The 21980-nt window shown below is 34.2% G+C and overlaps 1 protein-coding gene and 1 long non-coding RNA gene across 2 annotated transcripts; one reads left to right on the top strand and one right to left on the bottom strand.

The window, feature by feature from the left end:
- Positions 1-15066: 15066 nt before the first annotated feature.
- LOC113046215 (uncharacterized) lies at positions 15067-15344 on the top strand. The gene is made up of 2 exons (XR_003276064.1): positions 15067-15121; positions 15273-15344. It is a non-coding gene; the product is annotated as an uncharacterized LOC113046215 (long non-coding RNA).
- A 1267-nt stretch (positions 15345-16611) lies between these two features.
- LOC113046210 (uncharacterized) lies at positions 16612-20251 on the bottom strand. The gene is made up of 8 exons (XM_026207149.1): positions 19126-20251; positions 18884-18954; positions 18634-18813; positions 18399-18457; positions 18248-18319; positions 18112-18174; positions 17883-18029; positions 16612-17735 (listed from the first exon to the last, which is right to left on the bottom strand). Exons 1-8 carry the CDS (start codon positions 19341-19343, stop codon positions 17721-17723), a joined length of 825 nt encoding a protein of 274 aa, XP_026062934.1. The 5' UTR covers positions 19344-20251; the 3' UTR covers positions 16612-17720.
- Positions 20252-21980: the final 1729 nt, after the last annotated feature.

The following is a 21980-nucleotide window of genomic DNA, read 5'->3' as shown; positions in this document are numbered from 1 at the left end:
TTTTCCCCAAACATAACACATACTTTTCCTTCTTCAATTCACAAATCTTGAGCTTTTCTATTTTGCTCCTTTCATTCTATTTGTTGCATCAAATTGCTCTATTTTCCCTTCAAATCTTCCTACATCCATATTTCCCTTCTCATAACCTTCAAATTCTTCATCTACCATTACTTAAAATTCTCTTTCCACCTTTTCTTTTCTATTTGTTGGCTCATATCTGCACCCAAGTATTTTGATCTCAGTAGCAGTCCCATCATTCTCTCATTCCATCTTCACCAGGGAGACTCTTTGCGAGTCGTTGCAATGGTCTTTCCCTCGTTGGCAAGGGTGGGTCGTTACTAGCACGCCCTTCATCCCTCACTTCATGCTGTGTGGAGTTGTTGAAGCTGGTTGGCGTATTTTAAGGTTAGAGATGTGAACTCAGGTGTCACTCTGTAACCGTTTTTCTGATTCATGCAAGGCTCTCGAGATCATTTCTGCACCCTCACTGGTTCTCTTTGATGGGGCGAAGCATTCCTCACCTGTAAATGGAAAACTTAAGAATTTTTTGTTAGTGTTATCAAGCATGCTAATTTGTTCATCTTGCCAGTCGTCCTTCTTGGTGTGACCTGTGGAATTGTAATGTGGGTTGAGGGCTGTCTTGGCCCCTTTTTGAGTTTTCACAATTCCAGTGCTGTCTTTACTATTTTTTAATTCCTTTCAATTTTATTCTCAACAATTTGCTTATTTAGTTATCTTTTTATTTTGTAAACTGAGTTCCTCTATATCACTGGATATTTTATCTAGGCCTATGTTGCTCAGTAACATAGGCCTTTTGACCTGGAAAACACTCAACCCACTGTATTTATTTTAACAGTCAGAAAGATAATATTTCTCCTTTTGACACAATCAGCTCCATCATGATATGCTGAAAAGAAAGTTAAATGTTGGTTAGACAGAGCAAGCTTGCTTTGCTCTGCCTTCCCATGTTATACGCTGCGCATGTGTGGCACTGTTTTTCTTTCTGCCACAACAAAGACCTTGGTACTGACCAGGAAACTTAACCAAATTCATCCATGGTCATTATTTTACTGGGCATAAGTTTGCCCTGTGGGCCCACATTCAAATTTGTATACAGCTGTTTGGGCAAATTGATTGAATTGCCTCAGTGTCTCGTCAGACACTCTCTTTCATGCCATACAACACCATCATTCATACTTTTTCACATACTTTCACTCCCCCCTTTTTTTTTATTTTTTTTTTTTTTTTTTTTTTTGCCAAAAACTTTTCTTTTCTTTCTTTCCTTCCTTTTTCCAAAATCTCCTAGATGAATTTGTTTAGAATTTTAGGCCTAGGCATTGAGCATTTGAGAGAGCCAATTATCATTTCTCAAATGTCATGTGTTTGTCTAATTTAAAGTTTAGTCAAATACTTTTTTGTTATTGCTCATGAGCAACTCTGAGAAGAGGATTGGAGATCTCTGTAAATCTTGGATCCATGACCATCTACATTTCCATCTGGTTATCCCCAGTGATGACAGTATATGTGATTTCATGATTTTGGATCTTTGGAATAATCTTTTATTCATTATTATTTTATTCAGTTTTACCTTAGAAAATTACCTTAAAACAAAATGGAGTGACCAATATTTCTATTTTTTCAACCATATAATTTTTTCCTATTGTTCATCAGGATACCCTTTTTTATTTATTTATTTATTCTCTTCTTTCCCAAAGCGCTCAGCATTGTTGTCAAGTATTTAGTTGTGCATTTCCCCCAAGTTGTTTAATGAAACAGCCTTACTATGCCAAATCCAGCTCCATGTTTATCTGATTGGTGAGTCAAGTACTCACTTCTGTCTGTCAAAGTTATTATTTTTTTCTTTAAGACATGAGGCTGGACTGGAACCTAATGAAAAGCAGATTGAGAAAGTTAGTTAAAACACAGAATTTAAGGAAGTGCTGTGAGACCAGTGAATAATCAAGATTAAAACATAGCAAATAAAATAATCAAATAAAATAATTAACATTTGAAGCAGTCTCTATAGTGTTCATTGAATATGCAGGACCTGTGCACTGAAGGCATGGAAGTCCTTCTGGTCAGATCATCAGCCTGGGCTGTTGTACTGGGTCGTCAGTCTGTGATGGCACTCAAAGTCCTGATGTTGTGGCGTACGGTCTCCGTTGTTTCTCTGCTTCTTCTCAGTCTGGCTTCTGGTTTCTTTCTGCCAGAGTTTTGCATTTCATAATGTTCTTTTCACCCTCAGGAAAAGTCTCAAGTGAAAGATTCACCTTTTCCTGCTTTAATTCTTTCTTTCTCCATGCTGAAGTGTGTTCTTCTCTTTCAGGAGGGGAGGGGAACATCCATCAGCCCCTCCCTCTTCTTCTCTCTGCAGCTGTGTTTGCTGCTTTGCCATTCCTCGACAGACTCCATTTCATTGCTTTCCTTTGTCAAGGCACTGTTCCAGAAATCATCTGAAAGTTTAACACTCAGAGACTGCATTAATCAAATGCACCTATGTAACTTCTTACCAAATTGTTTCTGAGCAATCAGCTCTTTTTCTAATTTTCACTTTTCAACCTCTTCTTTCAGTGGTCCCTTAATAAAAACAAAATCATCTGGTTGAAAACAGCAGTTCTCTTATTCTTTGTTAGTAAAGCAAGTTCTTCATTGCAGGAAAATAGCAAGCATTTTTCTTCTTTGCAAAATGCAGAAATCAGCTACCTTTATTATCTAAGTATACTGCAATAAAATAAAATAAACCTTTTTTTATAACAGCATGACATGCGTATGGTAAAATAAAGACTTCAATCATCATTTTTCTTCTAAATTTGCATACATGATTCAGAATAATCTGGTATTTGTGAATTAATGTTTCCTAACCAACATAAAATAATTCCTATTATTGTAAATAAAATAATTAAATTTAATTCTTTAAGCAACTAGTTTCCTTCCTATTGTAAAATGCCTATAGCTTTTGAATCAAAATGTCTATTAACTTGGTCACCCAATCTTGCTTTCATTCCACATTGCACAAGTTATTTCTTTTATTTTTACATTTACACAAGCCCAATCTCTGAAACTCTGTAATGGATTAACTTTCATACTGTGTCCTAGGGATAACAAGATACAAATTTTAGATGTCTTCACATATTAAAAAAAGTTTTAAGCACGTGCATCTTTTAAATTAATCTATTCAGACAAGTTATTAAATAATAAATACATATCTTATTAATTAATTTATTATTATTTCTATATTCCACCATTTCTGCCATCTCTATATTAGTCCATTTCTTGGAACATTTGTATTTATTTTTCTCTAAAACAACCTTCCTTCAGTTAACTTTATTGTTTTAGGGCTCCTGCATTCCTTTCTCAACACCAGCCACCCCCGTCTCTGTAACCTAATCACTCCCAAGTGATGGTCCAGGAGCGGAGAGCACCTCTTGCTCCACCCATGTAATACAACTTTACTGTGGAAACGTCCTCCTTTGTGCTCACTCCCACTACACTGGGCTCAGAAAATTTTTTCCCATTTCACCCTGACATCCTAAATGCAAAAATCTATTATAGATCTTGGTTCAAACTTTATTGATACTATTTTCCTAACCTCATTCACACTTTCTGCACTCTTTATTGAGCCAGAGTGCTTATTCTTGCATACTTTTCCCCTTTATCTAAGGGATAATCACACATTAATTGTCCTTTTATTATCAAGGCTCATAATACATTCATCCCCCTCAAGTGGATACTAGCTGCGTCCAACTCCACCCAGCCACCCTGAAGTGACGGTCCAAGAATGGTGCGCAACTTTTACCCACCTAACACAGAATTTCTTTGTTCACACATTCATTCAGTCCGGACACAGATACATTCACACAACAAAACACAGCTCTTCCTAGAGCTCGCTCTACCTAGAGCGTCCTTAAGGGCCCATCTATTCAGTCCTTCGAGAATTTCACTTATACATTCTCAAAGCGGTATCCATGGGACTTTTCCTCGCGATTCCTTAACTAATCTGCTTATCCGTTTATCACTGTCCTACCTGGCACAGCTATCCAATAAACACAGACCACAGCATGCCATGTCTTTCTGCCTACACCATATTTGTCTTAAATCGAGGTTGCCTTTCAAGGCCTTCCCATTAATAACCGAAATATGTGCATGCAGTTATTTCTTCTGGAGTAAAACCCCTTTTTCAATTTAGATATCATATTATTTTTCTAAATTTGGAAGAGCAGATTTTAAGTGTCCTTACCACTCAGAGCTGACCAGTCAACAACACACACTAATTATATAAGACAAAATGCTTACCTTATTCTATGGTGGCCACCACTGTGTGTGTGTTGCTCATCAGTCAGCTCAAGAGCAGTCGTCCACTCTGCTCCTTTCCAGTCCCATCTGGGGTGCCAAATCTGTGGTGTATTTTGCCGGTTCTCCAAAGGATCAAATTCAGTCAGGGATTTTTCTCTCAGAAGAAAATACTTTATTTTAAGCAAAACAAAGTTGAGAGCTCGTTGCAAGGAGTTCTGTCTAAATGCTAGGTTGCATTTCATTATATACCCTTTACAGGGCGTTTCCAAATAGTCAAACTTTTCCTTAGGCTTGCAATTTTGATCCCTCCCTAGGGAGACGCTATGGTAAAGAGAAGAGACCCATTGCATGTTTTTCCAGATGTTTCCTGAGACTTGCTATGGTAAAGAAAAGTGGTGGTCAGGATGTTTTTTTGCAGACATAGGCACATTCCTTTCACACAAAGGCTATATGATTCTAATGGAATAAAACATGTATGTATATATATGACTAGATTCATCTTGATCATACTTGATTGAGCAAAATCCCACCAATAAAAATCTTCCACAATTCTTGGCTTAGTCTTGGAGATATATTTACCTGAGAAAACACTGATGAAGCTTACAGAGACATACACATCACACAGACAATAATACATTTATACACAAATTAAAAATCAATTCCCACCAAGTAAGAATTTGCTCCCTTGTTTTCGAAACTAATTTTCTTCATTTTAGATAATCATGGCCACAGATTAAGAATTTGTACGCACTAATTTGTTCCCTTGCTTTTATAATGTTAATTTGTTGTTTTCCTTGTTTTGATTTAATTAAAACCACCCTTACGAAAAATAACCATGGTTTTATTATAGTAAAACTGTAGTAACCCATGGTTTTCTGGCGTGTTGACCACCATTTGTATAACCACAGATTTACTACAAATACCATGGTTAAACTATGGTTAATATAGCAAAACCTTTGTTATTTTGTGGTTACCATGGTTTAACTATAGTAACCATGGTATTTTGCTTTTATTTGTAGTAAAACAAATTAGTTTATTTTCGTAAGGGAAGGGAACAAATAAATGAAATATGACCAGTCTAGTCATAAATCATAACTTAATGTACAAACTGAAAGAGGTTTAACATCTTTGTTAGAGCAGCCATGAGTCAGGAATTGAAATCAGGAAGTCAGATATCTGTAAGCAGCAATGTTTTAGACAACAGTGCAAACCAATGCCCCAAATAGCATCATAGCGCCTCACTGATACATCTGTCATTTCACAGCAGCTGTCAGACTGTCATCTAATGGGGAACTTTTCATCACCTCCCAGTGCAGGGGTCAACCTGATTTGTGAAATGCGAAAATATTTAGGCTTGAATGAACTGTAAACAATCTTCTAAAAATTAAAAATCTTAAAAAAATAAAAATAAGGTAACAATATTACACAATATTTTTGAGTAATTTTTCAAGCTTGATTTTTTTAATCTAATCTGCATGAATAAATCATGTGAAATCTCCTAAATTAATTAATCTATGACACAATGAATTTAATATAACAAGGGGAATGTGCTCATTTATTTTAAGTTTCTCATAAGTCTGTGATTTTGAGTGAGGTCTGTTTGTATTTTGTTATTTATACAGCCAAACAGCTCAAGAAGGAAAGTACTTGAGAAATACTGGAAAGTGCTGCACTAGCACTAGGAAATCTACTGCTTATTAACCAAGGGTTAGTGTTTTAGAGGAGCAGTATTCATAACCACAAGCTCTACTCCTCTGCACAGTGGTAACGATTGCACTGTGAAATGGAGACTTCAATGTAACAGAAACTCTTACAAATGTCAAACATAACTGAACATTAAACATTAATAGATGCTTCCCTTCACTCAAAAACATAACATAGCATTTAATTTAAACATTTACTCTACATATCCAGCCATATGCAAAGCATGCTGGGAATTAACAATCACCTCTAAAATAAAACTGCAAAATTGAGCTTATTATCTTAAAACAAATAGGCAGCCTTCTTTCCTTAATTATTTTAGTTTAATCAGCTCCCCAATTCAATCAGCAAAACTGCTTAAAAAATGTAGGAAAACAGATCTCTTGGTTTTATTAGTAAAAAGTCCTCATTATTTTCACTGAATCACAATTTCTTTAATGAAATCCACACATTATTTTTAATTATCACTTTATAATTTTTTTTATGAAAATTACAAGAGCCATGATTCATTTTTTACAGTGCAGTCATGATTTTTCATTTGAACTGGTGCTAAAGCTAAAAGGAAAGGATATAGAGATTCATCCGTGTTTATGAAGCTGAAGTCACATATTTAACTTCCTCCATTGTTACATGGACAGAATCATTGTTTTTGTTTGCTGTGATGATATTTGGGCTGCTACTGTCATTTGTTCTTCTTACATACAACAAAGGTACACAATCCTATAATACATATTTAATTAACAAATTATTTTGGTGACAATCACTTAAGTGAAGGGCAGTTTTATTCTCTTTGAAATGTAATTTTTAATTCTTAATGTTTAGATTACTCAATCTGTGTATTTGACCTTAAATGTTTTAATACATGTGTGTTTCAGATGAAGCAGAAGCTCCTGTCCTGACTGTAAACTCAAACTGGTCCATCATGAACCCTGTACCTGTACATGTATTGCGAGTAACATTACCATCAGCTTCATCTATAATAGTAGTAGCTGTCCTCCAGAGGAAGTGACATCGTCTGATCACTACACCCTAAAACTGATCTGCAGTAATGACTCCATCGTGTGTAACTACAGCAACCCAGTGAGCTGGAAGACTGACACAGTGAATGTTAATGAACACTGCAGTGTTAATGAAGGTACATACTGTATCCACTCTGAGCTGTAAATACACTCACAGATGAGGAAACAGAAAATAATTAAGAGAAAGTTAGTAAACACTGAACTGAGAGTGAGTAAACACTGGGAAAGCTGATGATCTATAAATACTGTCAGTGTGAGAAGCATCTCTTTTGCCTGTTGATAAAGTTTGCTGTTAGATGTCTATTTCTGTTTCTACAAGAAATAAGTTGATTCTGAGAATCTAAGAGGCTTTTTGTTTTCCTATCCTGAATTTTTCTAAACTCATAACATTCTAAATCAATATTCAAATAATTAATATTATATTAACCCCTTAACTGTCACTCACATTTTTGAACATTGACTTTTTAGTGCACGATCCAAACTTAATTTTTTATAATTCATGAATGAAAATATTTTGTAACATGATACTGATGTACAATTTACATGATAATGCAATGTCTGATTTTAAAATGGGTTTTAAAGGATGAATTTTGAGATTTTAAGTTTTCATTCGATATATCATTTCTGATGATTTCTAAAATGTTACAGAGAAAAAGGCAACAAAGAAGTCTTTTTTTTAAACAAAGGTCAAAACTCCAGTTATAATTTAGATTTTTTTTTATGGGTTGCTGTGGGGGGTGAATTGTTATGTAGGTCAATCTTACCAATTCAGATTTTATAAGATCTGTCTAAACCTCTTGTTGGTTAGGTTTGTGGTGGGAGGTTTTAGGTGTAGGTCAGTCTTACCAATTCATAACGATTTCATAAGATTTGTCTAAATCCCAGTGTCGGTTAGGTTTGTATGGGGTCGGGGGTAAAATATATACGAATTGACGTGAGATCGGGTTTCCTCTCCCCTCAGCGTGTTTATGGGATTATGGTCTGCTACTGATTTGACCAGTTTGGTCCATTTGGCCCTTGTCTTAAGTGCATTCAATGAATTAGATAAAAACCTTAACGGATGTGATGGCAACTGACCAACACCCAGCCACCAAAACAACCACTAATTAAAAGTAGAAAAAAAGCCCTTAAAAGTGAAGTAAGTTCTGAGAAAAGATCGATCATCTTTAGTTGTAGATGAGATGTGGTCTGACACTGTGTATTTTGTGTGGTTTAAGTCCGCTGGTATATGGTGATAACGTACCATGTGTTTAGTTTAGAGAGTAGTTTCTGTTTTCATCTAAATAAGGTTATGAGGATATTCCCATTCCTCATCCTTCATTCATTCTGATCAACATTTGTTTCTTTAGTGAATTGGTAAACTCACACACACTGCTGAGGGGGAGTAGGAAGTGCCTCAACCAACTGAGCACCGGAAAGTTTGGTTCAGTTTTTTCAATGCTTATGTTTCCACCACAGACTGAGCTGAAGTTGTGTAAAAGTTAATTAAACACTTTTAATTTGGTGTGGTAAAATACATGCAAACACCTGCACATTAATAATGAGATAGAGAGATGTTACTGAAATGTGTTTCTACACTTGAGTTCCCATTATTTTGTTTAATTTCTGATTAAAAGCGAGGACCTCTGAAGGATCAGCAGGAACTTGTTTTTTACGTCAGTGCGACACTGAACTTCCGTATCTACTAAGTCAATGTGGCGGCAGTAATTTTGAGTTTTGTTTCTTATTAATAAGTTTTGTTTCTTTTTTAGGAGGATGTCATTGAATCAACTACTCTTATTACTTATTTTTCTTCAGACCTCCAAAACAGGTAAAAAAAAAATATATATTAAATTTTATGCAGCATACTGTTCTCGTCTAACAGCTTATAAAAAAAAATGAAAATTTTATATTGTTGTAGTAGTTATGAACAAATACAAAGATGGAACTCTTTTTATGCCTGTTACATCGTTTGGGTTATTGGGCTACCTTGTTAAACGCATAACATTATATTTCACACACTTTTATTAATTAGTCCAACGAACCATTCAGTAAATAATGCGCATCAAGTACCGTACCGAATGGTTCAATACGAATACGCGTATCGTTACTCCTCTAATATATATATATATAAATGTTGAATTATACAAATGATTGATTATTAAAGGTTATTGTGACAGTGAGGACCACCAAAAGCATGGTTCATGTTTCACTGAGCATTTACTGAAATACTCACTATAGGATGCTACTTCATACAATAATTTAGTCTACTCTCAGTTTTTGAAGATTATCAGTTTTTAATTTATAAAAATGTTCTGAAAGAAACGTACTCTTACACACTCCTTTAAGTTATTTAGCTATCAAAATCTCAAAATCTCAAACATTAATATTTTCGATAATTCCTATTTCAAAAATAAATAAATAAATAGATAAAAGTACAATCGGTGTTGTGTGTTCACCAGCTGCACTCAGAAAACAAGTATCTCTGTCTCCTCAGGGTTCAGTGCTGAGATCTCTGTGTTTGTGCAGACAGGAGATTCTGTTCAACTGGATATACAGACACAACAACTACCAGAGTTTGAGCTTTTATACTGGATGAATGATAAATCAGAGAATATAGTTAGATACAACAGTGATTCCAAAAGAGTAACACCTCATGATTCTTACAAGGACAGAGTGGATTACAATGATGTAACCTTCTCTCTGACTCTGAAGAACATGCAGAAGAACGACAGTGGACTCTATAGAGCACAAACAATTGGATCAAAAATCACAGATTTGGTCTCATACAGAGTATCTGTAATAGGAGAGTGTGATTTTGCTTTGTGTGTTCAGCTCATAAAAAAAAAAACACTTAATTATGTTGATGTTTTACTCTGTGTGGTATTATATAGCACAAGTGGTGAAATGAATCACATTTTCCAATCATGCTTTACACAGAGATGATTTAAAGAAATTATATGTGGTAAAATAAAGATTGGTATTAGTCTAGCCCTATCAGATTAAAGACAAAAGCACTGCTGTGATTAAACATACACCAAGACTACAGGCAACTTCTTACTACACAATCAAATTAATACAAACTCTAAATAGGATTAAGTTTGAGGATGTGTTATTGTTTTTTTTTTTAAACACAGCTGATCAACTAATCTGATGTATGTTTGTGGAATATATATTCTGTCAGACTCTGTGGAGGCTCCTGTCCTGACTGTGAACTCAATCTGGTCCAGCAGTGACTCCTGTACTGTGAACTTCACATGCAGAGCTCATGAGCTCATGATTAACTCCAGCTATCAGAACAACAGATGCTCTCCACAGGAAGTGACATCACAGATCAACGCTCTCACCCTGGACTGTAGTGAGGAATCCATCGTCTGTAACCATAGCAACCCTGTCAGCTGGAACCAAGACAGAATAGATATTACACAGCTCTGTGATGATAAAGGTACACACACAAACAGTGCACATTAATTCTCAAATCAAATATCTCATTTTGGTTTACCAAATAGTCTAACTGCTGACATGTAAAGTAAACTCAGAAAACTGCTGTTAACAGTAGTTCTTATTTATATACTGTACATCTCATTTTCCAGATGAAAACCAGATCCAGCAACCTCTCCTGGGGAAAGCAGTTGGTTCAGTGGCAGTGTGCATTGTTTTGATATTTTTTATTTTAATCGTTCTGTACTTCAAGTGTAGAAAAGGCATGTCCATTTTGGCTCACATACATTCTCTTTGAAAAACTGATTTATGTTCATCAATTTGATCAGTAAAGTTAAGTGAAATAATAAAAAAAATTATGGTGATATTCCTTCAGCTTTAGTTAACTGTAATACTGTGTTCTTCCACTTAATTCTCGTGTTCTTCCAATAATTCTCGTCTCTACAAAATATCCTCTGATAAGATCATTCTTACCAACCAGTTATTAACCAACAATAAAAGATCTTTAAGAACACTATTCATCTTAAAATACAGTACATTTTATTTTTTTTACAGATTAGACCTTACTTTTGATCAATAATCACCTCGACACAACTCAACCTGTTCAGGTTTAAATCTCACAATGTTTGTAACAATGATGAGGACAGAAACATATTTGTTATTTGCTGGTGCCAAAAAAAGAGAAATGAACAATCATTCAAGAATACAGAGAATAAGCAGTAAAGGCAACACAAATGCAACACTATAATTATTATCTTCATTTCTAACAGAAATGGTTTACACTACTTCTGTTTTCAACTGAGTACATGAGGAAAGCCTCAGATGCCGAAGTACATAATACAAAAGAAACTCAGTTTAGAGCAGTTTGGAATTAACAGCCAATATAAAAAATATATAATCTGTTTCTTACTAAACCACATGGGTCAAAATCACCATAGAGTGCCTTTCAACCCTCAGAATACATTTTGGTCTTAATTTCCCATTCGCTTTATGTCATGTCATAAATAGTAGACACTTAAGTAGGCTACTATATATTAGTTGAGCTCCAACACATTTTGTTTTAGATAATTATGACAGTAATTATAAATATGTCAAAGATTTAATGTAAACCCTGTGTTTTTAGAGAAACTCATACAACTTGCAGATATATTTTTTCTTATTTGGAGAAAAGATATTTGGATTAAGTTTTTTTATTTATTTTTTTTTTTTTTTGCTGCATTTTATTGCTCCCACACCTAGCTATTGAACACACTGGATTACATAGATATGACTGAACTGTTATTTTAAATATTAATTTAAAATATCAAGAGGATGGGGTGGACACATGATGCAGAACACACAAAGCATAACAAAATATGACAATTAAACATATTCAACTTAGGGACAAAATAAATCTAATAATAATAAATAATTGAATTACTGTCTCAATCATATGAAATAGTACAATAGCATTTCATTCAGTTATAAAAACAAAGTAGCAAACAGGCATTTTTGATAAATTCAGCAGATTTGAACAATGCAGCATACACAGCTTGTTCATTTACATTTATTCATTTAGCTGTCACTTTTATCCAAAGCGACTTACAATTGCTACATATGGCAGAGGTTGCACGCCTCTGGAGCAACTAGGGGTTAAGTGTCTTGCTCAGGGACACATTGGTGTCTCACAGTGGATTAGAACCCAGGTCTCTCACACCAAAAGCATTTGTTTTATCCCCTGCGCTAACACCACCCCAATGAAGGAGTGGTAAAGCCTTCATGAAGCCTAAAAAAAATAGTATATGCACATACTAACTTTTACACCTTGACAGAACATTATACAGTAAACTCAATCATATTTCCAATTATTTTATAACAATATTAATTACAAATTAATGCTACTGTATATCCACCCTGTCATGTATATGTCCAACCTATCAAGACTAAGTGGCAGACAGGGGGGACATTCTGAGCTTCAATTAACATATTAGCTTACAACAAACTGTGACTAGCTAAATAGTTAGTCTAGTTGTTGAAGAGATTTTGGTTTACTCAAACTTAAATATTTTGAAAATACTGTATTCTTATAACTTGCTGCATATTTTATGCTGACAGGGTGAACATGTTGATCTTAAGCAAAGCAAGAAAGCAAACTTATATGAAGAAATATTTCCCTTTGAAAAGTCACCAACTTACTCCTCAGCCGCCCGCCACTAAAGAGATAAAAAAAAAAAAATCTGTTTTCCTTATGTCACTAAAGGACAAACTTCTTTTTTATTAAATACAAATATTGATTTTATTACCAAATTACCAATACACTCAAACTGAGTAATCTCTTGTTTAATAAAATATTAACAGGAGAACAACATTTTTAAATTGTATGATTTGACTATATTCTAACAGGGGTGTAGATTACATGGGGGACGTGGGGGACCACTTTTAATATCATGGAAAATTGTCCTCCGCACTTTTTCAGTCAAATGTGTTTGCATAGAGGTTTTCAAGAGCTGGTGTGAATAAATATAGATTTAAACTCAAAGAGACAGGATAGTCTGTGCATGGCCTGATATTTTATTCGGACCCAGAAGCGCTAAACACTCGTGCAGTGTGTGTTTCATTCATCCTCGAAGCCAGAGCGCGCTCTCGCGCAGAAAGTCATAACAGGAAACTCCTAATATGGGCAACAGCGTCCAACTATCACTGTATGAAAGCAGTTGTTTTGACAGAAGAACTGAAACTTTTGGAAACACGAAGACATTAACATACGATGTGGACAATATATGGTTTTTCAAGTCATCTCCAGCAGGTGATAAAAACAGTATATCATCAAAACAATGCTAATTGACAAATGTATTACAGTATAGAAACTATTCTGCCTTATTATGTGATAAATAAGTGTTTTTAGTATATTAAAAAAAGAAATGATTATTATTTGTTATTGTCAAGCAGTTATAGATGTCTAAGCAAATTAAAAGCTTAGAAATTAGAGAATAATGAAAGTTGCCCATAGTATTCACTACCAGTCAAGTCTCTTCTGTTCACCAAGCCTGCATTTATTTGATCCAAAGTACAGCAAAACAGTAAACAGAAATAATTTTACTAGACTATTTAAAATAACTGTTTTCTATTTGAATATATTTCAGAATGTCATTTATTGAGATTTTAAAGCCTTCTAAATAAAAGTATTCATTTCTATAATTTATTTTCCATTATTTTTGAATGATATACTGTATAATGTTGCAAAGGCTTTTTATTTCACATAAATGCTGATTTTTTGATCTTTCTATTCATCAAATAATGCTGAATTCTTTTTAACTCATGTTTTAAATATTGATAATCAGCAATTCAGCATATTAGAATGATTTGATTTCTTAAGGACGTGACACTAGACTGGAGTAATGATGTTGAACATTCACCTTTGATCACAGGAATAAATTGCATTTTAAAATATATTCAAATAGAAAATAGTAATTTTAAATAGTAAAAACTTTTAAAACTTTAGCTGTACTTTGGATCAAAAATTAATGCTGGCTTGGTGAGCAGAAGAGACTTCTTTGAAAACATTAAAAATCTTACTGTTCAAAAACTGTTGACTGTAGGCTATAGATTACAGAAATGTTCTATTGTAATGTTTTATATTATATTGTAATGTGTGTGTGTGTGTACAAATATAACATTTCTAAAAAACATTCCCTGTTCTAAAATATATTTGATTTTAGAATATATTCAAAACTGTATCAAAAGAGCCAAGTAATGCTTTGCTATGAATAGAAACATTTAGCCTAATATAATACAACCTTTCATAGTCATTTTTATGCTATCATGGTAAATTAGGTATTTATGTACAGGACACTAAAAGGCACTCTACAGTGATATTAACCGACATGCTAAATTTATTTTAATAAAATAAATAGTTTTTTAGATGCATATATTAATATATTCTTTATTATTTGAGAAGTCTTGATGCTGATATGTTGCTGTACATTGTAAACCTCACAGGTTCTCAGGAGGAGGTAGAAGGTAATACAGTCTATGCTCAAGTTGAGGTAAGCTTCAAACTACTGTTCATCATTAGCTTGCAGACATCATTGATATGTTGTTATGTGGTATAGTTCTATGTTAGACATCAAAAACATTCATCTACACAAATCAGTGGCTTCCAAAAATGTAACAAAAATATATATCTGCTGACATGTGGTGATTATTATCACAGCTGAAAACATTTAGACACATTATTATAGACGCTTATTTAATAATTGAACCTTCTCAAGAAAACAATGATATGACCAATACTGAATAAACCCTTCAGCAGCTAAAACCAATTATTTTAACTGATTAAAGTTTACTTTTTGTCACCAGCAAAGATAATCAATTTGTTTGTCATTAATGTGATAAGAGTCATGCAGGCTCACAGTGAAAACAATTAGCCTAAAAAATAAATAGTAGATGTCAAAGTAGTACAATAGCATTTCATTCAATTATAAAAACAGTAGTAAACAATCATTTTGATAAATAGAGCAGATGTTTAACAATGTAATACACAACTTCTTCATGAGGCCTTTTTTTAAGTGTATGCATATACTATTACTCCTTGACAGAATATTATACAATAAACCAAGTTTTTTTTTTTTTTTTTTTTTTTTACATTTTAGGCTGGAGAAATGCAGAAACTCAACAGTGACTGCAATCCTTATGACATTCCTGACCGGGTGAGAATAATCTAGTTAATCGTTAACAGGTTATGATTTTATAAAATGCTTGTTGTATATATTGTAGGTTTGTGAATGCTTAATTAAATTCTTTAGTTTACTTGTTCAGGAATGCATTTTAAAAATACTTCTTCTATATGTATTTCATTAGGTTCAAGCCGAGACACAAGAAGAAATGGCAGATAAACAACCCAGCACAACCTACTGCACAGTAGGACAACACCAAAAAACACCAGTCCACCCTGAAACAGACCACACAATTTATTCAGCAGTGTTCAAACAACAAAACAAGAAACCACCTGTCAAATCCACCAGTGACACTTAAAATAAAACTGGTGGCCATTTCTCACATGAGGAAGGTATCACAAGATCTGATCCCAAAATATCATTTCTACTCTCACTATCTTTGTCATATCTTTATGTGGAAGAAATAATGAGAACAATATACAAGTGTGTTATTTTGAAAATCCAATTTAAGTGTGCTTTCTCAAGCACTGGTTTAGTATATTAGATTCAAACATCCAGATCCAAAAGGTCTTACTTTTTTGTGTATGACTGTGAATTATATCTTAGATTGGTTTTACTACACAAAACTTCATAACTTTTAAATATAAAAAAATATTAAATGCAGTAAACTGTGACAACTGATCCCACATGAGAATTTAGTATCAGAGGTGGGTAATGAATTACATTTACTTGAGTAAATTGTCTGGGTAACTCATATTTTTATAGGATATTTAAATATGGGTATTTTTACCCTTACTTAGCTAAGTACTCTTACTTGAGCCAGAGACACGTTTTTACAGCACTGCGCGTTATAACCAATCACACAAGATTCTGTTGAGCTTATGAATGCAATGGCCAATCAAATAAATAATGCTTAATAATAATTTGCAATATTTTGCTGTTGTGGCTTCTGTGTGTCACAAGACAGAAGAATATTCATCAGTGCACTTGGTTCGTTATTGATTTATTTATATTTTTTTCTAGTGTTTTTAGTGCACTTTCATTGATTACCACTAGAGAGCATTGTATCTTATTTCTGGCCATTGTTTTCTCATGAAGTGAACAATTTTTTTTATTTTTTATTTTTTTATTTTTTTTTACTTAAATCTTACTTAAATTTTACTTTTGTTGATTTTTGGATTAGTCTTGGAAATACTGTTTCCAGAGAGAGCCTCTTAAACAAATTCTGGCACTCAACACTGGATATCATTCGCATTCTCAGGGGGGTATTCCAAAAAGCAGGTTATGTGACATACCTGGGTATGTTTAAGGGTAAATTCGTGGATAACCTCAACGTTCGGTTCCAAAAACAGAGGTAACTTTCTGGGTATGTATGTAACCATAGCAACTGACTCTCTGAAGATAACCTGCTCGAGAGCAGGTTATGTTTCAGTGTAACTTCGTTTCAGAAGGTTTGGTGAGCATGGCGTGCCCTTTTGACGAGGATCCTGTGGACGTAGAAACACAAATTATACAAGGTTTTTTTCATCGGGAGAGGGTTATAAGACCGCGTATTGATGTGTTTGCATACCCTAATGAATATTTAAAAGAGCGTTATCGTTTTTCAAAAGATTCATTAGTTTATTTAACACGTCTTTTAAAACCGCATATCGCAAATGTGACAAACCGCGGCTCTGCGCTTAGCACAGAAAACATTCTGTGCATAGCACTTAGGTTTTTTGCGTCTGGCCATTTTTTGTACAGTGTGGGCAATTCAGAGCATGTGGGAAAGGCAACTGTGTGTAGAGCTGTTCGTACAGTGTGTCTGGCACTTAAACAGTTGTTACCCACGTTTGTACAGTTCCCTGGCAATAAACCTTTGCTTGTTATTAAAGACGAATTCCACAGAGTGGCAGATTTGTCCTTTGTAGTAAAATATATTACGCATATTTAATATTTAGTCATATTATAAATATCTATACATGTATTCATTATGCACACACTTCATACTTCCATAACTTTCTGTTTCAGGGTTTCCAAATGTAATTGGGTGCATTGATGGCACTCACATTCCTATTAAAGCTCCATCAATAAATGAGGGAGACTATGTTAATAGGAAATCTATTCATAGTATCAATGTAACCACTTAATTTTTTCCCCTTCTTAAAATCAAAGTCATTACTTTTTCCACTAACTATAGGTAATATTTGAGGCAACCCAAATCATCACCAATGTCGAGGCAAAATGGCCAGGGTCTGTGCATGATGCCAGAATTTTCCGCGAGTCATCAGTCTGCCCTATTTAATGACACCCTACCCTGAACCTGAGCCTGGACCACAGACACGGTTTAACCTGGCTCACAGCCGAACACAGGCCAAGGTGGAGATGACTATAGGGATCCTCAAATCTCGGTTTCAGTGTCTGCATGGGCTCCGGGTTAGTCCAGAGAGGGCATGCAACATTATTGTGGCTTGTGTTGTGCTTCACAATATTGCCACTATAAGAGGAGAGAGCCACCCTCCTTGTATTGAGGAAGATGGCCCAGAGGAACACCAACAGATTTTAGAGGCAAACAGAGATGGAAGACTTTTGAGAGACAGGATTTGTCAAAATTACTTTTATTAGTTTTTTTTGCACTGGTCTGCCAGGCAGTTTATTTCTTCATTTCCTGAAAAACAATAAAAGTAAGATTCATTAAAATGTTTTTTTATATATATTGCTTTACACATACATACAGATAGATAGAGACAGACACAGACGGACAGACAGACCACTTTTAACATGCAACAGATTAATATTCAGACCAAGTTCTCACCTTAAGGCGATTCTCAAGTAATTCTATTTCAAGTGCTGCTTTTTTAATGAGGAGCCTTTTCTCTTCCATTTGAAGCTGTATAAGGTCCATGTCGCTTTTTCTTATTTGTTTTTGAAGATGGACCTTATACAGCTCCTTTGCTGGCAACTAAGGTGGAAAAATGTAATGAATGAGATTGTTTGCTCAGACAATAAAATTCAAATATGGACACATGTACACAAATTCTTACCCTGCTTAGATTGTGTGCTGAGGCTGAAGGACCCTCATCTGTGGGCAAATCCCTAGGTATGTACTATGAAAGGACAATGACAGTTTGTTACTCTAATGCAAAAAGGGGCCATACATCATAATGGTATGCATCATACCTCAGTGGATCTACCAGCATTGTCCACTTCTGTCACAGCAGATGTGGTCTCTTCATCGTCATCATCTTCATTCTACAAGACAAATATTCAAGTATACATTATTTGGCAAAAAAAAAAAAAAACTAAAAGTACCTGACAACAAATCACTTACAACTGTGAAAGACTGTGTTCTTTCTGGAGAGTCCAATAATACACTCTGTCCATCAGTATCTATAAGAAAACACAACCCGTTAAACTCTCAATATTATCAAAGAAAATAATACATCATATGCAGTTAAATAAAATAAGCCTACATAAAAATTAATCTGGTTCAAAAAGCCTTAAAGTGACAGAGATAGTAATTTATCAGGACAAAAAATGAAAACAAATCATAGAGGTAAACTTACATGTCACCCTTTTTTCACCATCACTTGTGGTGCATAGTATGTGTGATGAACTGTCCCCTGGAATGCCAGCAACCACTGGTCGCCCTTTATTAAGGGACAGAGCCAGCTCCTCAGATGGGGTGAGGGGAGGTGGTGGTGGCCCCCCGCCAGTTAGACGGGCTTCAGTCTTCTTTCTGTTAGCTGCTTGACAGAATGAATATACTAAATCCTGTTATAATAATAGTTCAGTAATTGTGTAATCAAATATTACCTTTTTGCAGAATGTTTTTGTGTTTCATTTTGACTTGGCTTAAAGTTCTTGTGGCTCCAGAAGGATTACACCTTATTAAATAAGAAATATACATTATTTCAAGCTAAAGAAATAAATGGCAGGAAAAGTAAATGCTTTCATAGTGATTTAACATATTCAAAAGGATGTATAAGTCATACTTCCTTATTTTCCATTTCAATAAAACAGGAGCCAATACCAAATTTGTAATTTAATACACTCACGCATTTACTCTGTCCGTTATTTTTTGCCAAGCCAACTCTCTTGCTTTAGCCGATGCAGCTGTATTGCTTCTTTTTAATATTATTGGCTTAAACTCCTCATAAGCATGCATTAAAACTTCCAACACCGCCTCTGTGAAATACGCCGCTCTCTTTTTTTCGCTTTGAGTTTCCATGGTGACTCGTGAAATCGGCGATCCATTGAAAATGTCTTTATACATGCACCGTGCACGCGCATTAACTCTGGGTAACCAGTCAGAGGTTGATTAAACTAACTCTCCTCAGGTGTTTTGGAACCGACATACTCATGGTATGCCTGTTTGGGGTAAATCAACCCAGAGGTTATAGTTTATCAAATGGTAAGTTAACCAAGCTTTCTGGAATACCCCCCAGGTGAAGATTATTGAGATGGAACCAAATTGAACTAGTTTTCTGAGGAACATGACTGTAGATCCATCAAAATGCATGTGCACAACTATTAAAGTAGAATATAAATATGATAACAAATAATGAACAAATTAGGTTTAATACATTGAGACAAAATAACTATTCTAAAGTATTTTCATCATATTGAAAAGAATCAATACAAGACATTATCGAGTCAACAGCACACAGACTCTTTGAAACATTTCTGATTTGTAGCTGATAAACCAAGTGAAATGATAGCGAAACGAGTTTGGTTGATCAGTCACTTTAATAGCCAAATGGCAGAAAAATTACAAATACAATGCACTGTAAATGTATTTATAATTTGATTCTTTGACAAGTTCACCATAAACGAAATATGGTTGATTTTTATATAGAAATTTATTGAGAAAATTTTCATATATTAAGTTTTTCGCATAGTTTTTTGTTAACAACATACAGTATTTGCTTAAATAGGGTTTTTATGAATTCTCTGAAGCATGTAATCCACTTTATTTTGTAAGTAAACTCTTTTCTTTGAATGTGCGAGACTTACGCCTCAAGTGTATTAAACTGTAAACTGTGAGACAAACCGATGTGTTTGTGACAGTACATTAAAATAATGAGGAAAACAACCAGCTTGAAATGTCAAATATTAAGCACCTTCATGAGCAGTAGAGAAAAAAAGAAAGGAAAAATATATAAAAATAATTGAAAGCTAATAACCCAGAAGCCTCACACATTTAACTTACAATGGTCACTCTCTCTTTTTTTCTGTATTAAAAAAAACATTTTCTGTATTAGTCAATCTACTGCATATTCAAAACAAGTTTTTTTAAACATTATTTTTATTCATTTTCAGTGTTTATGTAATATGTTTTTGTCTTTTTTCATGAATAAAAAAGACTAGATGTGTTTTATGTGAGTTTCATCTGCTGTCTTTAAAAATAAAATTGTTAGATTAAATTTAAATCTTCTCAGATGAATTTGAAATGTGTTTTTTGTCGCTGGAAACCATGATTTAATGTGCATTCCAGGTTTAACTAAAGAAAACATTTCTGTAAGTTTGAACCAGTCATGGGTCAGATGATTTACACAGGAAGTCGGGTTTACCCTTTTGTTGTTAATGTTTTAGGGCAATCCGGTGCTATAATAGTAGACTATCATACAACTGCACTGATGTGTCTGCCGTTTCACAACAACTGTTAGTCACCAGAAGGATTCCAGGACTTGAACTGTTAGCAGAATAAAACTATATAGAGTTCACACTTAAAATAATGATAGATCTATAATGTATACCTATAGCTACAAATTATTTTTGTGAATGAACGGTGAAGCTGCTCACTGTTATAGCGTTTTATTTTATAAGCATATTCACAAACTGAGCTGGTTAGGTTATGATTTTGAAGCTGTGTACACCTTTGTACAGTACTTGCATTTGGGGTCCTTAATGTAGAGATGTTTTGTGAAGCGACTGACTACAAACAGGATGTAGATAAGTGTGGATAAGTGTTAAAGAAGTGAGATGAAGGGTGAATAATGAAGTGGAACACTACGCATAGACCCTGTGGAACAAAAACATTTTCATTTACCTAGTACAATGTTAAAGTTATTTCATTTTGTTTGACTTTGTTATGCAGCTCTTCTCCATTTTGACTTTGTGACTCTTTAGGGTGGAATTTCACGTGAGCTCAAAAGTCAGCTATATTCAGTGGCGGCTCTAGACAAATGTAACTAGGGGGGCCAAGGAGGGGCTAGTGTTTAACCAGAGGGGCACATTAAAAATGGCAACATCTTTTATTTAAATGTAATGCAAATAAATACAAAAAAAGTAATTCTTGAAAAAATCTACACAGTAATTGTTCACAATCTAAACATGTTAATAAAAACAAATTACTATTAGTACTCTTATAAAATTAAATCAGGCAATCATACAGTTCACAATTTAATATTTATATATGAATGTCAAGAATTCAGAAGTGTATATATTTATAATGCTTTCACTACACTACACAGAAATAATATACAATTAAATTATGCTTATGTTAAATGTATTGTGCAGGCTAAAAATATAATAAGCTTTTAATAATCTTTCAGTGCGCAAAACAAAGATAATATGAAACGCTTCAAAACTGAGCTCACAAGGTGATTTTAAAAGTTTACGGCTTTTAAAACGTGTGTGATCTAACAGGCACAAGCGAGTCTTTTAAAAACAGCAACAAACATAAGATACAAATACACAAAATAAAGTCATTTTATGCAAATCCACATCCTTTTTATCTACAGATCAAGCATTATAATGTGAGTATATAATATTGGAGAGAGTTTTACCATGCATGGATACAGACGGTTGGTCTGGGAACGCCCCGTCACATGATGTGAATTTAGCCCGTGGGGGAAACCATTGCCTTGGCGCCAACTGAAATACATGGGACAATCACGCCGAAGAGTTG

The sequence above is a fragment of the Carassius auratus genome, chromosome 27 (genome assembly GCF_003368295.1).
Source record: "Carassius auratus strain Wakin chromosome 27, ASM336829v1, whole genome shotgun sequence".
In the NCBI taxonomy this organism is placed as follows: Eukaryota; Metazoa; Chordata; class Actinopteri; order Cypriniformes; family Cyprinidae; genus Carassius; species Carassius auratus.
Note: the sequence above shows the minus strand (reverse complement) of the source record. Positions and strands in the feature narration are given on the sequence as shown.

What these genes read in the sequence shown, in the direction of transcription:
- LOC113046210 (XM_026207149.1), bottom strand. Translation starts at nt 19,343, where the DNA reads ATGTATAAAGACATTTTCAATGGATCGCCGATTTCACGAGTCACCATG. An exon ending in TGGTGAAAAAAGGGTGACAT is followed by an intron (nt 18,458 to 18,633) that starts GTAAGTTTACCT and finishes GTTTTCTTATAG; the next exon opens with ATACTGATGGACAGAGTGTA. An exon ending in CAGCACACAATCTAAGCAGG is followed by an intron (nt 18,030 to 18,111) that starts GTAAGAATTTGT and finishes TTTCCACCTTAG; the next exon opens with TTGCCAGCAAAGGAGCTGTA.